The sequence below is a fragment of the Lacerta agilis genome, chromosome 5 (assembly GCF_009819535.1).
Source record: "Lacerta agilis isolate rLacAgi1 chromosome 5, rLacAgi1.pri, whole genome shotgun sequence".
NCBI lineage: Eukaryota > Metazoa > Chordata > Lepidosauria > Squamata > Lacertidae > Lacerta > Lacerta agilis.
Genome location: NC_046316.1, coordinates 10,199,018 through 10,214,806, shown reverse-complemented (window position 1 = coordinate 10,214,806; position 15,789 = coordinate 10,199,018). Strand labels below are relative to the sequence as shown.

The 15,789-nt window shown below is 47.4% G+C and overlaps 1 protein-coding gene across 1 annotated transcript; it reads right to left on the bottom strand.

Annotated features, from left to right (window-relative positions):
* Positions 1-261: 261 nt before the first annotated feature.
* PAOX (polyamine oxidase) lies at positions 262-15,674 on the bottom strand. Its single transcript, XM_033148458.1, has 7 exons — positions 15,475-15,674; positions 11,583-12,072; positions 9,157-9,356; positions 6,804-7,059; positions 4,302-4,414; positions 1,824-1,981; positions 262-500 (listed from the first exon to the last, which is right to left on the bottom strand). The coding sequence occupies exons 1-7, from the start codon at positions 15,650-15,652 to the stop codon at positions 357-359; spliced, it is 1,539 nt and encodes a 512-aa protein (XP_033004349.1). The 5' UTR covers positions 15,653-15,674; the 3' UTR covers positions 262-356.
* Between the last annotated feature and the right edge of the window lie 115 nt (positions 15,675-15,789).

The window sequence follows — 15,789 nt, the reverse complement described above, 5'->3', positions numbered from 1 at the left end:
TGTTTTTGTGTGAAGACCGACATAAAATTTAGCAAAGTACTACACTGCCTCAGTATGAGAAAACAAAAATGCAAAGATTCAGCTCAGTGCTTTCAGGGTAGGGAATTATATTCCAGGACCAGAAAACAGAGAGCTGGCTAATCATTAACACTGGATGTTATTTGTTGCACACGGTGGAAGCTATGTCGTTTTGCAACTGTGATTCCAGTGATCAACTCGAGAAAAATTATTCCTCCAAGGCTTTTTTATCTCGATAAAAAAAGAATGGGTGCAGGGGTTGGTAGTTATACTGACGTACCACTTTTAATAATTACTTGGGAGCAGGAAAAGAAACCGCTGCTATCTCAGCTTCTGGCTTACAAGGCAGCATGTGGAGATTCAGACCTATCGTAGACGTCGATGAGACGATCTGCTTCTCTCCAGCCCGACAACAAGGCACCATGAGTAGTCGAATAGAACGTGCGATGTGTAGCTTCTCCCGCAAACAGAACCTGTGGCGGCTGCAACAAGAAATAGCAGTATTAGTTTAGCCCTCTTTGGGCAAAAACCAGTTACCGTATTTTCCGGGATATAAGATTACTGGGCGTATAAGACGACCCCCAACTTTTCCAGTTAAAATATAGAGTTTGAGATATACTCGACCGCAGATTCTCCACCCGGCGTATAAGACGACCCCCGACTTTTGAGAAGATTTTCCTGGATTAAAAAGTAGTCTTACACGCCAGAATATACAGTAAGTGGGAGGCAGAAAAGTCGAGAGGCATGGAAAACCAAACCGTGTCTCCGTTGACACAACGTCCTTCGTGTGCCTCCTCCTGGAGAGGTCCGGAGGGTGGCTAAATGAGAACGGGGACTTCTCTGCAGTGGCTCCCTGCCTGTGGAATGCTCTCCCCAGGGAAGTCCGCCTGGCACTTTCATTATACACCTTTAGGCACCAGGCAGAAACATTCCTTTGGTTGATCTGATTTACATCCTATGCCCTTTTAAAATGTGGTGTGTGTGTGTGTGTGTTTGGCAGGGGGCTATTGGGCTGTTGCTTTTATTATGTATTTCGTGGTTTTGTAACTGGATTTTATTCTGTGGACCACCCTGAGGCCCCCCCGGGTATAGGGCGGAGATAAAGTCAACAAACAAACAAACAAGCAAACGCAGTGTGGGTGTTGTGGCTTGTGGATGTTCCAATACTCAAAAAATTAGAATATCGTGGAAAAGTTCATTTATTTCAGGAATTCAACTTAAAAGGTGAAACTTCTAAGGATTACTGTGCAGATTGTGAATTTGGGGTTTTCATCAGCTGTACGCCACAATCATCTCAATTATGACAAATAAAGGCTTGACATCTCTCGCTGTGCATGTCATGAGTCTATCTCATATGTTAGTTTCGCCTTTTAGAAGAGAAGAAGAGTTTTGGATTTGATATCCCGCTTTTCACTACCCGAAGGAGTCTCAAAGCGGCTAACATTCTCCTTTCCCTTCCTCCCCCACAACAAACACTCTGTGAGGTGAGTGGGGCTGAGAGACTTCAGAGAAGTGTGGCTAGCCCAAGGTCACCCAGCAGCTGCATGTGAAGGAGCGGGGAAGCGAACCCGGTTCACCAGATTACGAGTCTGCCGCTCTTAACCACTACACCACACTGGCTTTAAGTTGAATTCCTGAAATAAATGAACTTTTCCACGATATTCAATTTTTTTGAGTCTCACCTGTAAATTAAATCAATAAACAAACAAACAAACGGGGGGGGGGAGGGTGTTGTGGCTTGCAGACGTTCTGATAGATGCTGAGAGACAAGCTCCCAATACAGCCAGGAATCCATAATGGGTTACCTTGGAATCAGATGTGCCTTCGGGAAGGGGCTGAGCAAGGGCATCTATGTCATCTCCGGAGCTGTCAACAGCCACGTAACTGTAGGATCCTCTGGTGTACGGCTCGCTGTACCATTTCGAGCGCAGGATGCTCCTCGGAGGACCAAGTTGTGGATTTCCTGACCCAAGCGCACAGAGAGCGGGTGAGTATCTTGCCCGCTAGCCTTTAACATCACGAGACGGCTGTGTTAAGCAAGGCACTGCAGCCAATTTACCCAGGACACTAGGACATGGCTAGATAAGCAGCAAGGGACGCGGGTGGCGCTGTGGTCTAAACCACTGAGCCTTGGGCTTGCCGATCGGAAGGTCGGCGGTTCAAATCCCCGCGACGGGGTGAGCTCCCGTTGCTCAGTCCCAGCTCCTGCCAACGTAGCAGTTTGAAAGCACGTCAAAAGTGCAAGTACAGGTGAAACTCAAAAAAATTGAATATCATGGAAAAGTCCATTTATGTAATCAATTGTTTTCATCCAGCTGATGAAAAACCCAAAGTTGAAACTGTTAATTTGGGGTTCTCATCAGCTGTACGCCATAATCATCACAATTATAACAAACAAAGGCTTGACATATGCTTTGCATGTCACGAGTCTATCTCATATATTCGTTTCACCTTTTAAGTTGAATTACTGTAAGAAATGAACCTTTCCACGGTATTCTAATTTTTCGAGTTTCACCTGTAGATAAATAGGCCTACTGCTCTGGCGGGAAGGTAAACAGCGTTTCTGTGCGCTGCTCTGGTTTCGCCAGAAGCGGCTTAGTCGTGCTGGCCACATGATCCAGAAAGCTGTCTGCGGACAAACGCCGACTCCCTCGGCCAGCAAAGCGAGATGAGCGCCGCAACCCCAGAGTCGTTCACGACAGGACTTAACAGTCAGGGGTCCTTTACCTTTTCAGATAAGCAGCACCAAACCTGAACTAAAGCGGTTCTTCCTGTGAGAACGGACTACTTCGGTTTCATCGGGTTTAACTGAGATTTGACCATTCAAAGAAAAACAGGGACCTAGGAATTCTGTACAGCAGAGAAAGGGGACTTGTGGCCCTCCAAATGTTGTTGGACTCCAACTCCCATCAGCCTCAGCAACAGCCAAAGAGCTTCCAGGCATAAAGCATGGGTTGTGATTGGCTGTTGAGCCCCTCAGTTCTGCAATTAAAAACCACCTGAGCCGGGTTTTAGGGAGTATCAATGAAGCTGCACACACACACACACACACACACACACACACACACTCCGGTACAACGTGAGAACCATCCATCTTAGGATAACGTGGAGTAGTTCATCTTGTCAGTCACTTTTTCACCTCAAACTCCTAAACCTTTTGGCCTGCATTCTCAAAAGTAGAGAATATCTTGGCCATAAAAATACCTAGTTTTCAGAGAAGATAGGTTAGGATAATCTATTGGGCGACCTTCTTGACACTCTACCTCTTTTTTAAATTGGAAACAGTGAAGGCGGTGTGTGAGTCCTGTGTGAGTGTCTGGGGAATGGATGGCGGCTAACCGAGGTTGAATCCTGACAAGACAGAAGTACTGTTTTGGGGGGATGGGGTGGGTGGGTGTGGAGGACTTCCTGTTCCCGAATGGGGTAACTGTGCCACTGAAGGACCAAGGGCACAGCCTGGGAGTCATTTTGGACTCTCAGCTGTCCATGTGGAGGCACAGATCAGTTCTCTGTCCAGGGCAGCTGTCTACCAGCTCCATCTGGTACACACAGGCTGAGACCCTCCCTGCCCGCAGACTGTCTCGCCAGAGTGGTGCATGCTCTAGTTATCTCCCGCTTGGACTACTGCAATGCGCTCTACGTGGGGCTACCTTTGAAGGTGACCCGGAAACTACAACTAATCCAAAATGCGGCAGCTGGACTGGTGACTGGGAGTGGCCGCCGAGACCATATAACACCGGTCCTTAAAGACCTACATTGGCTCCCAGTACGTTTCCGGGCACAGTTCAAAGTGTTGGTGATGACCTTTAAAGTCCTAAATGGCCTCAGCCCAGTATCCCTGAAGGAGCGTCTACACCCCCACCGTCCATCCCAGACACTGAGGTCCAGCTCTGAGGGCCTTCTGGCGGTTCCCTCACTGCGAGAAGTGAGGTTACAGGGAACCAGGCAGAGGACCTTCTCAGTGGTGGCGCCCGCCCTGCGGAATGCCCTTCCACCAGATGTCAAAGAAATAAACAACTATCTAGATTTTTAGAAGACATCTGAAGGCAGCCCTGTTCAGGGAAGCTTTTAATATTTGATGAATTATTGTATTTAGTTTTAGAGTGGCTGGGGAAACCCAGCCCGATGGGCGGGGTATAAATAATAAATTATTAATATTAATTATTATTATACAAAATTAAGAGACATTTTGCAAAATGTAGGCCAGTGGTTTTAACAGAATAACGCATCGTTTTTGCACCCCTCATTCCAACGCTTGCGAACAGCTAAGAAGCTGTGCCTACCTGTTGCTCTACGAAATACTTCCGTTAATGCCGAAAGGACTTCTGCGTCTGTGAGGGTTTCCATGAATTCAGCTTCTTTCCCAGCAATGAAGCCACATAAGATATGTCCGTATCTGGTATGGTAAAAGGAGAAAGGCTTTGTAGAGTCCACGGATGCTGGCCCTATTACATTCATCTTCATAAAAATCCATTTTTGGAAGCGGTAGATTTACGAAAGCAGATTTCAACATTGTATGTACATGCACACCCTTTATTCTTAGCTATCCTAACAATTCCCCCCTCAATAATTTATAGCAATTTAGCTAAGAGGACAGTGCACAGCCTAAGTGGCTTAGCGTTTCCCAGATAATTTTTATTATTGCTGGTGTGCTGGCCATTTTTCTGTAAAATTGTATGGAGTTGGTTTTTATTTATTTTTAAAATTTGCATACCACCCTTCATCCATAGATCCCAGGGCGGTTCACAACACAAAAATACAAGATAGAAAACACAAAATTTTAATTATTTTTGTTGACACTTCTGTAGCTTTATACTGGAGTTCCTATTGGGGCTCTTTCCTGAGCACTAGTGGGTTCTGGTGAACTGCTACTATTTAATCAGTAAGATAAAAAAACCTCTTGCTCTGTTACTGCTATTTAACACAGTTCGTAGACTCATAGAACTGTAGGATTGGAGGAGACCCTGAGGGTCATCTAGTCCAACCCCCTGCAATGCAGGAATATTTCATCCAACGTGGGACTTGAACCCACGACCCTGAGATTACCCTGAGCTCTACTGGCTAAGCTATTTGTCCTCTTGAAATAACCCCTCATACACGAGTACCACTTCTTTGGTGTAAAGAATTCATTTAGCATATCTGATTTTTTTCCAACAAATTTATGTAATCAAGTCATCCAGGCTAGAGGTCAGGAGCTCTGAGGTCCAGGGAGGGTCTAGCTCTCCTGAGTCCTGCCAAAGACATCTGCATCTACTTTTTTGGGGTTCTTTCTTTCTACATTTTTTTTTTTTTTTGCAAATCTCAGCCACCATAGAAATGCTGCAGAAAAGTCTGCTGATAACCCCACATCAATTTAATGCAGGGTGGATTTAATTTTTTTTAGTTAAATCAATTTTTTAGTTAAATCAATTTTTTAAAATTTAAATCAGATTTTTAAAATGCTTTTGGAGGAAAAATCTTTCTAAAGATAGTTTTCTATTTAAGTTAAGGCTATTCATCGGGAAATAAGGATTTGTTTTAAGTTTTCCATGTGTGCTAAAATTCAATCTAAGTTTTTCGGGGTTTTTTAAAATTGTTTAACCACATCAGTTAACAAACATGGATACATATGCTACAATGTTATTAACTTGAGTTAAATAAATTGTTATTAAGGAAATGATTATTTTTCTCCTTCCAATAAAGTACAGCAGAAAAGTTGTCCAAATATAAACAGTTAACTTATTAAACCTCACCATAATTTCATAATTATCTGTCTATGTATTTCTCATAGTGTAACCAAATCAGTTATTTTTGATATAACTGTAAAAACTACTCTGAAAATTTATTATTCCAAAAATGAAACCTTCCTCTGGTTGTAAATATTAAGATTATACCAGCAAGAATTAGTCTTTCTGTTAAAAAAAAATTAAATCAAGTCTTACTGACTAGTGATTTAAATCAAGTCTTAAAGGTAAAGTTAAAGGGACCCCTGACCATTAGGTCCAGTCGTGGACGACTCTGGGGTTGCGGTGCTCATCTCGCTTTACTGGCCGAGGGAGCCGGCGTACAGCTTCCGGGTCATGTGGCCAGCATGACTAAGCTGCTTCTGGCGAACCAGAGCAGCTCACGGAAACGCCGTTTACCTTCCCGCTGGAGCGGTACCTATTTATCTACTTGCACTTTGACGTGTTTTCGAACTGCTAGGTGGGCAGGAGCTGGGACCGAGCAACGGGAGCTCACCCCGTCGCAGGGATTCGAACTGCCGACCTTCTAATCAGCAAGTGTTACCTTATGTGTTACCTTAATTGATGTTTTTATAATTTTTTATAGTTTTTATAATTTTATAATTTTTATAAATAGGGGGTGATGTTTTATGTTGTAAATTTACTGCTTAGTCTGTTACTTTAAAGTCCTTTCGAAGTTCTAAGTAGAAAGGCTAAGTATACATATGTTGTTTGAAAATTCGTGCGTGATGGGCCAATGGCTGTAATAATAAATATCTATCTAATCAGCGAGCCCTAGGCTCTGGTTTAACCCACAGTGCCACCCGCTTCCCTGAGCCCGGTTTTTGAATTGGGAAGGGCGGGGTAGAAATAAAAATTTATTATTATTATTATTATTCGTATTCGTATTATTATTATTAAAAATCATGTCTTACTGACTAGTGATTTAAATGGTGATTTAAATCGATTTGATTTAAATCGAATCCACCCTGGTTTAATGCTAAGACCCAACTTGTTTGCTTGATCTGCACCCGATAAGCTCCCTGTGTTCAAACGACATTCCAGCCTGTCTTTCCCATGTACCTCTCTGCCGGGTGGAGAACAACAAAGCCAGCAATCTTCTGGTACCAAACGGCCTCCAAGTCGGCGGGTGGCTCATCCAGGGGCGACTCTCCATCCCACGCCACCTCAACCATCTGACAATCCAGCTCCCAGAACGGCTGCTCAAATTCCACAAAGATTTTGTTGTTTGTCCCAAAGCCCAGCTTTCCAATTGCAGCTGTCTTCTGGGACGGAAGCGGCGGGTTAAAAAGGGTCTCTCGGTGTTCTTTGAGGAAACCTAGGGAGAAGGAAAAGACATGACAGAGATTAGTAAAAGAACAGACGTTGGGGGGATGTGCCCAGGACCAGACCGTACAAACGCTTTAGTAAACACCGCGGGGGGGAAATCATCTCCCCATAGGATTTGCAAAAGAGTTCTGGATTTGTTACTGACCCAGTTCTTGCTGCTGGAAAACAAACCACGACTTAGAGTGTAGACTTTGAAGCTGTAAGCAAGAATGCCACAAGATCAGGGACAGGGAACCATTTTTCCGCCCAACGGACTCATTCCCTTCTGCCAACCTTCTGGGGAACAAATATGCCTGAAGTGAAAGTGGGCAGAGCAGCTGGTTCGAATTCTACCTTTGTTCAGTAGAAACAAAATAGAAAATTATTTCCAGTAGCACCTTAGAGACCAACTGAGTTTGTTCTTGGTATGAGCTTTCGTGTGCATGCACACTTCTTCAGACACTTCTTCAGATTCTTCAGATAGGTATCTGAAGAAGTGTGCATGCACACGAAAGCTCATACCAAGAACAAACTCAGTTGGTCTCCAAGGTGCTACTGGAAAGAATTTTCTGTTTTGTTTCGACTATGGCAGACCAACACGGCTACCCACCTGTAACTTTGTTCAGTAGGTACATGCCCATGTTATCTCCCGCTTGGACTACTGCAATGCGCTCTACATGGGGCTACCTTTGAAGGTGACTCAGAAACTACAACTAATCCAGAATGTGGCAGCTGGACTGGTGACTGGGAGTGGCCGCCGAGACCATATAACACCGGTCCTGAAAGACCTACATTGGCTCCCAGTATGCTTCCGAGCACAATTCAGAGTGTTGGTGCTGACCTTTAAAGCCCTAATCGGCCTTGGCCCAGTATACCTGAAGGAAGAAGAGTTTGGATTTGATATCCTGCTTTATCACTACCCGAAGGAGTCTCAAAGCAGCTAACATTCTCCTTTCCCTTCCTCCCCCCCACAACTAACACGCTGTGAGGTGAGTGGGGCTGAGAGAATTCAAAGAAGAGTGACTAGCCCAAGGTCACCCAGCAGCTGCATGTGGAGCGGAGACGCGAACCCAGTTCACCAGATTACGAGTCTACCGCTCTTAACCACTACACCACACTGGCTCTCCACCCCCATCGTTCAGCCTGGACACTGAGGTCCAGCTCCGAGGGCCTTCTGACAGTTCCCTCCCTGCGAGAAGTGAAGCTACAGGGAACCAGGAAGAGGGCCTTCTTGGTAGTGGCGCCTGCCCTGTGGAACGCCCTCCCATCAGATGTCAAGGAAATAAACAACTATCTGACTTTTAGAAGACATCTGAAGGGAGCCCTGTATAGGGAAGCTTTTTAATGTGTAATGTTTTATTATGTTTTTAATATTCTGTTGGAAGCTGCCCAGAGTGGCTGGGGCAACCCAGTCAGATGGGCAGGGTACAAATAATAAAATTATTATTGCTGTTCTCTCTACCCACAAGTCCACACTCCTCTCTCTCTCTCTCTCTCTCTCTCTCCTCTGTCCAATCAAGCAAGAAGACTTCCAAAGCTCATTTCACCCATGGGGAAAATCTCACGGGTGTGTTTTTGTGTGTGCAAGGCTGGCAAGGGCATGGCCTGGGGAGAGGCTTTGTAGATGGGAGCCTGGGAAGATTTCCTAAATTGACCTGGAGGCAAGGGTTGAGAGGAAGGACTAGCAGTTAAAGTCAAGCAATTGTTTGTAAGAGTCATTTACTGCTGTTCAGATCCTTGCATGCAGGAGCGGGACGGGGGCTCCTCCACATGAGACGCCCTGCTGCTAAACCAACGGTTGAAATCGAAGCTAAAAGTTCTGGAGAGAAAAACAAATTTCAAAGGGTGTCTCACATTCAGAACCGAAGAAGCTCTGCTCAGTGTTTGGAGAGAGAGACTCCCTTTTCCAGTGCCTCTCAGACGGTCCTCTCCTCAGCCCAAATGACTTGGAACCTCACTTCATACCCAGGAAGATGTGATGAATGCCAACCCCGATCACAGCCTGTGCTCTCAGAGATGGAAGGCAGTTTCTACTGCATTATCAAGAGGAAAGAAACGCTTGGCGCAGCAGCTGGAGGCGAGAATCAGAAAGCCAAGGAAATTTCACCTAGAGGCACGGTGACGATGACATGGTCTGCGAAGAACTTCTCGCCATCTTCACATTCCACCTGGACTCCGAAGGTTCGGCCTGCGGGAGCCTCTTCCAAGCAGGAACTTCCCCAGTGAATTGTTTTCACTGGCTTGTCAAACTGCACAGTCCCTTTGGGAAGAGATGCCATCAGGCAGTCTATGAGGCCCTCGTAACCACTATGGAGGAGAAGCAAGACAAAATGAGGTAGCCTGGTCTTGGACACGTTTCTGAGCGCAATTCAAAGTGTTGGTGCTGACCTTTAAAGCCCTAAACGGCCTCTGCCCAGTATACCTGAAGGAGCGTCTCCACCCACATCGTTCTGCCCAGATACTGAGGTCCAGCGCCGAGGGCCTTCTGGCGGTTCCCCTCCCTGCAAGAAGTGAGGTTACAGGGAACCAGGCAGAGGGCCTTCTCAGTAGTGGTGCCCTCCCTGTGGAACACCCTCCCATCAGATGTCAAGGAAATAAACAACTATCTTGACTATTAGAAGACATCTGAAGGCAACCCTGTTTAGGAAAGTTTTTAATGTTTGATGTTTTATTGATTATTATTATTATTATTATTCTGTTGGGAGCTGCCCAGAGTAGCTGGGGAAACCCAGCCAGATGGGTGGGGTATAAATAAATTATATTATTATTATTATTATTATTATTATTATTATTATTATTATTATTATTATTAACATGCATTCATTCCTTTCCCTCCCCCACATAGGGGTAGGTTTTTTTTAGCAGGAACTGGGGGGAATTGAGTTCCCTTACCTTTTTAAAAATTAAGTAATTACTTTTTTTTTGTCTGTGGGAGTTGGAACAGATATACACCCAATGCCTGAGCCAAAAATCCACCCATATCTGTAATCCATAAAGTTGTGGCCCTTTCTAATCCAGACCATTTTCTGCTTGAGTTTATTAATCACATATTACATTTAGCCACTAGGGACCCAGGTGGCGCTGTGGCTTAAACCACTGTGCCTAGGGCTTGCTGATCAGAAGGTCGGCAGTTCGAATCCCTGCGACAGGGTGGGCTCCCGTTGCTCGGTCCCAGCTCCTGCCCACCTAGCAGTTTGAAAGCACGTAAAAGTGCAAGTAGATAAACAGGGACTGCTTCGGTGGGAAGGTGAACGGCGTTTCCATGCGCTGCTCTGGTTCACCAGAAGCGGCTTTCTCATGCTGGCCACATGACCTGGAAGCTGTATGCCGGCTCCCTCGGCCAGTAACGCGAGATGAGCGTCACAACCCCAGAGTCGGACACGACTGGACCTGATGGTCAGGGGTCCTTTTACATTTAGCCACTACCGGGGGGGGGGGGGGCGTTGGTGGCACGGCAGTGTGATTGGGCCGGCAATGAACAAACAAAGAAATTGTGGTGAGGTTTCCCCCCAGACCTTTCCCCCCAGAAATAAAAAACACTGAATAAAACCCATGTCCTCTGTAAAGTTACATATGCAAAGTAAAGGTAAATGGTAAAGGACCCCTGGATGGGGGCCAGTCAAAGGCAACTATGGGGTTGCGGCGCTCATCTCGCTTTCAGGCCAAGGAAGCTGGCATTTCTCCACAGACAGCTTTCCAGGTCATGTGGTCAGCATGACTGAACAGCTTCTGGCGCAACGGGACACCATGATGGAAACCAGAGCACACGGAAACGCTGTTTGCCTTGCCGCCACAGCGGTACCTATTTATCTACTTGCACTGGCGTGCTTTCGAACTGCTGGGTTGGCAGGAGCTGGGACAGAGCAACGGGAGCTCACCCCGTTGCGGAGATCAGAACCGCCGACCTTCCGATCGGCAAGCCCAAGAGCAGGGGTCAGCAACCATTTTCAGCCGTGGGCCGGTCCACCATCCCTCAAGACCATGTGGTGAGCCGGACTATATTTTGAAAAATAAATAAATAAAAATGAATGAATTCCTATGCCCCACAAATAACTTTGAGATGCATTTTAAATAAAAGCACACATTCTACTCATGTAAAAACACCAGGCGGGCCCCACAAATAACCTAGAGATGCATTTTAAATAAAAGGACACATTCTACTCATGTAAAAACACGCTGATTCCCGGACCGTCCATGGGCTGGATTGAGAAGGCGTTTGGGCCGCATCTGGCCCACAGGCCTTAGGTTGCCTACCCCTGCCCAAGAGGCTGTGGTTTAGACCAGTGGTTCTCAACCTTCGGTCCCCCGTTGTTTTTGGCCTACAACTCCCACCATTCCTAGCTAGCAGGACCAGTGGTCAGGGATGATGGGAATTGTAGTCCAACAACATCTGGGAACCCAAGGTTGAGAAAGGCTGGTTTAGGCCACAGCGCCACCCATGTCCCACTTGCAAAGTCAAGCCACAGCCCATCCTCAAGGGAACCAGAGAAGCCAACCTATTCTTTAATGAGAGCCAAGCGGGCAGCCACTTACTTGGGAAACGTGCAGTCCAAGCCAGGAAGCATGGTGTACTCCCCGAAGGGCCCCAAAGCCACCAGGTCCAAGCTGTGAGTCCCACTCACACAGCATTCCAGCTTGAAGTATAAGCTGAGGATGGCCAGCTTCAGCCGCTTGGTCTCCTCATCATCTGACCATTCCCTCACCTTCCGAGCGATCGCCTCTTTCAGGTACTCGCCCACGCTGGGCACAGGCACTTTGGCCGCGTGCACAAACTCGCGCGCTTCTTCCAAGAGAGCGAAGAAGAGCAACCCCATGGAGTCAAAGATGTCGGGACTCAGCAACTGGCCCCGACTGGAGAAGCAGGCTGAAGGCCCCAAGGGGTGGCCCCCGATTTCCACCTGCTGGTTTTCCTCGGACATGGCGTCCTCATCCAGGAGTCCATGCTCCGATGCCAGCTGGAAGACAGGGTTCTCCTTAGAGGGCCCGTGAATCCAGTGGGCGCCTATCTCAATCACCTTACCTCCTAGAAGGAAGGAAGGAAAGAATCAGCCTTCCAATGTTTCCTCAGCATCAAGCCTCAATGAGACTAATCTTTTAAGACCTGCTTATTCCTGGGAGTCCATCTTAGTGAAGACCTTACTTGGAAGGTCAATACAGCCCAGGTGGTCAGGAAGGCCCAACAGAGACTTCATTTCCTTAGGGTCTTGTGAAAGAACAATGTTAGACAACAACTGATTATTTCCTTCTATCGGTCCACGATAGAAAGCGTTCTCTCATACTGTATTACGGTGTGGTATGCTGGTTTGACAGCCATGGACAGAAAGAAAGTCCCTACAGAGGGTGGTGAAGACAACACAAAACATGGGCTGTCCCGTGAGTCTGCTGGAAGTCATCGCAGGAGACCATTTCCTCAGAAGAGCGAGGAACATTCTCAGGGATGACTCACACCCTGGCCAGCACCTTTTTAATCTCCTGCCCGAGGAGATTAAACATGTGGTACAGTGACAATAAAGTATTTCTATTACTGTTTCTATCAGACGAGGAGGGAAACCACAGCTCTCAGATGCTTGGAGCCTTCAGACTTTTGGAAAACCCTCAGCAGGAGTGCTTGTAAATTTGCAAACGGCAAAATGTTCAGGGTTCCAGCCAGCCATGTCCTCTTCAGAGAAGCTCCATTCTGTTCCTCCTTTCGTGCCTCTCCTTCTCCCTACAACGTGCTAAGTCTCCACTCGGCAGTTTTTGTGTCCTCCCATTGTATGTTTTATACAGTCAGTGGTACCTTGGTTCCTGAACGGCTTAGTCGACAAATCGGCTCCCGAACGCCACAAACCCGGAGGGAAGTGTTCCAGTTTGCGAACTTTTTTCGGAAGTCGGCATTGTTTCTGGGGCCAATCAGAAGCCGAGCCTTGGTTTTCAAACATTTTGGAAGTCGGCATTGTTTCCGGGGCCAATCAGAAGCCGAGCCTTGGTTTTCGAACGTTTTGGAAGTCGAACGGACTTCCAGAACGGTTTGAGTTTGAGAACCAAAGTACCACTGTATATGCTTTAATCCGCCCAGTGTGGCTAGGGAAACCCAGCCAAATGGGAGGAGTATAAATAATAAAATTATTATTATTAGTTTTCTAATTTGTTCTGTGTTTCTGCAAACCTAGAAGCTCCTCACCACCTTTCTCACTCACTCCGTTGAGAATGAGTTTGCTGTTCTCCAACGCACTCTGCTGCAAAAGAAGCTTGTTGCCCAACTTAAGGTCGCACCACAGGCTTGATTTACTGCTACTGTTGCCAAAACCAGCAGCAGTTTGTTGTGTAGAGTTCTGGTCATGCCTGTTCTTCCCCTTCAGCAGCAGCAGAGTGATCCTTTGTCAGGGGTCAGCAAACTTTTTCAGCAGGGGGCTGGTCCACTGTCCCTCAGACCTTGTGGGGGGCCGGATTATATATATTTTTTTTGGGGGGGTGAACCAATTCCTATGCCCCACAAATAACCCAGAGATGCATTTTAAATAAAAGCACATATTCTACTCATGTAAAAACACACCGATTTCCGGACCGGCCGGGGGCCAGATTTAGAAGGCAATTGGGCCAGATCCGGCCCCCGGGCTTTAGTTTGCCTACCCATGGTCTAGGTGGCCTGTATCCATCCGCCCTCAGCCAAAACTGCTGGAGACTATAACGGAAGAAGCAGATCTTTGCTTTTAGGCAAGAGAGCAGATGGGCAGAGGGAGAGAAGATGGAGAACACACAGTACCACCCGAAACTAGGGCTATGTGTATGTTACGACTTGCCCCCTTGTATTTGAAGCCATATGCACAATTCGCAGCTATCCTGTACAGTAGTTTCTTGAGAAACACTGCTGTTTCGTGCACACACACACCCCCAACCAGTTTCCATCCGACTTCCTCCCCAAACTTGAAATGCAGCAGAGCGGGGATGGGGGGGGGAACTTGCTGCATTTCAAGCTGCTAATGTGTACATTGCTTAGGTTAGGTGTAAGTAAATTTCAGCCCTGCTGCTGCTCTCCAAAGCACTTTTCGGAGGCTGGAGAACAGAGACCAAGCATGGCTTGCCCCCATGGCTTCCCTTCTCTGGCAACGGTGATGAGGATGTGCAGAGGATGATGGCTGTGCTGCATTGGGGGTGGGGGGTTGTTTTGCAAGAACACAAGTGGGTGGAAACAAAATAAAAATTCAAAAAATCCTTCCAGTAGCACCTTAAAGGTAAAGGTAAAGGGACCCCTGACCGTTAGGTCCAGTCGCGAATTACTCTGGGGTTGTGGCGCTCATCTCGCTTTACTGGCCGAGGGAGCCGGCGTATAGCTTCCAGATTATGTGGCCAGCATGAATAAGCCACTTCTGGCGAACCAGAGCAGCGCACGGAAACGCCGTTTACCTTTCCGCTGGAGCGGTATCTATTTATCTACTTGCACTTTGATGTGCTTTCGAACTGCTAGGTGGGGGGAGCTCACCCCGTCGGAGCTCACCCCGTCGGAGGGATTCGAACCGCCGACCTTCTGATCAGCAAGCCCTAGGTTCTGTGGTTTAACCCACAGCGCCACCCACGTGCTCTTGGTATGAGCTTTCATGTGCATGCACACTTCTTCAGATACCAGTGGGTGGGAAAGTGAAGAAATCAGAAAAGCATGAGAGCAGCAGCTATGCTCAGGCTAAGAAAGAGGGTTCTCAGCGTCTCAGTACATTTTAACAGATTAGATCGCAATGGTTTTTATTCACTCGATTAGTCAATTGCATTTTCAAATGAATATAATCCAGGATCCTGCTGAAAGAAAAACAAAACAAAACCCTGCTGCCCACTTAATTCACAGTGCTGATGAAAATATTTCAGTTGATTTATTTAACCAGTTAATCAGTTGCAACCCTAGCAGGGAGCAAAAACAGCTGAGAAACACATCCGCTCCAGCCACATTCCTCAAATGAACCATGGGAGAAGGAAACCTTTTCATTATTGAATGCCAATGTATATGTGAATATTCTGGGCTGCTCAGGGAGGGTAGGAATCCGACCCTGACCCCAAAGAATATTTTTAGAGGTTGTGTGTGTGATGGGGAGCACTCCAAAGTAGGCTAACCATGAGAAAACACAAGAAGAAGCCAGGAGGGTAGCATCGCTCAGTTGGTTAGATAACACCAAGGTTGCAGGTTCGATCCCACCCTATATGGGCCAGCTGCATATTCCTGCATTTTTATATTTTTTATGGACCAGCTGCAATATTCCTGCATTGCAGGGGGTTGGACCTGAAAATCCTCAGGGTCACTTCCAACTGGACAGTTCTACGATTAGGTTTTCCCTCGGGGAAAGTGCCAAGAGGCGCAAAGTCCGTTCCGGCGCGCCTCGCGTTGCGCCGAAGTGCCGCGCCCGCCCTCCGCCCCGCTCTCCCCGGCCCCGATTCCCGCCGGCCAGCCGCCTCTTACGGAGCTTCCCGGAGCGGATGCGGCCCCCGGCTCGGCCCGTGGCCTCCAGGACGCGCACGCCGCCCAGATGCCGTCCGCCTCGGCGAAGGAGCCGCTGAGCCGCGCCCAACCCGGCCAGCCCCGCGCCCACGATCAGCACCCGCGGCCGGACGCGAGCTCGGCCGCCCCTCCGCTCCATGGCTCTCTAGGGCGCCAGGCGGCTTCTCCCTCGCTCCCTTCCGGGGAGGAGGCTGCCAGCTTTTAAAACCCTCGTGATCACGAGGAAACGCGGAAGTCTTTGGCCCACGTCTGCTGCGCTCCGGCTCTGGTGCGCTC

Bases quoted from the DNA above. Each gene is read 5' to 3' on its own strand.
- PAOX (XM_033148458.1), bottom strand. From the start codon at position 15,652: ATGGAGCGGAGGGGCGGCCGAGCTCGCGTCCGGCCGCGGGTGCTGATC. The intron at 12,073-15,474 runs GTAAGAGGCGGC...CCTTCCTTCTAG, and splicing joins CATCCGCTCCGGGAAGCTCC to GAGGTAAGGTGATTGAGATA. The intron at 9,357-11,582 runs GTAAGTGGCTGC...TCTCCTCCATAG, and splicing joins TTGGACTGCACGTTTCCCAA to TGGTTACGAGGGCCTCATAG.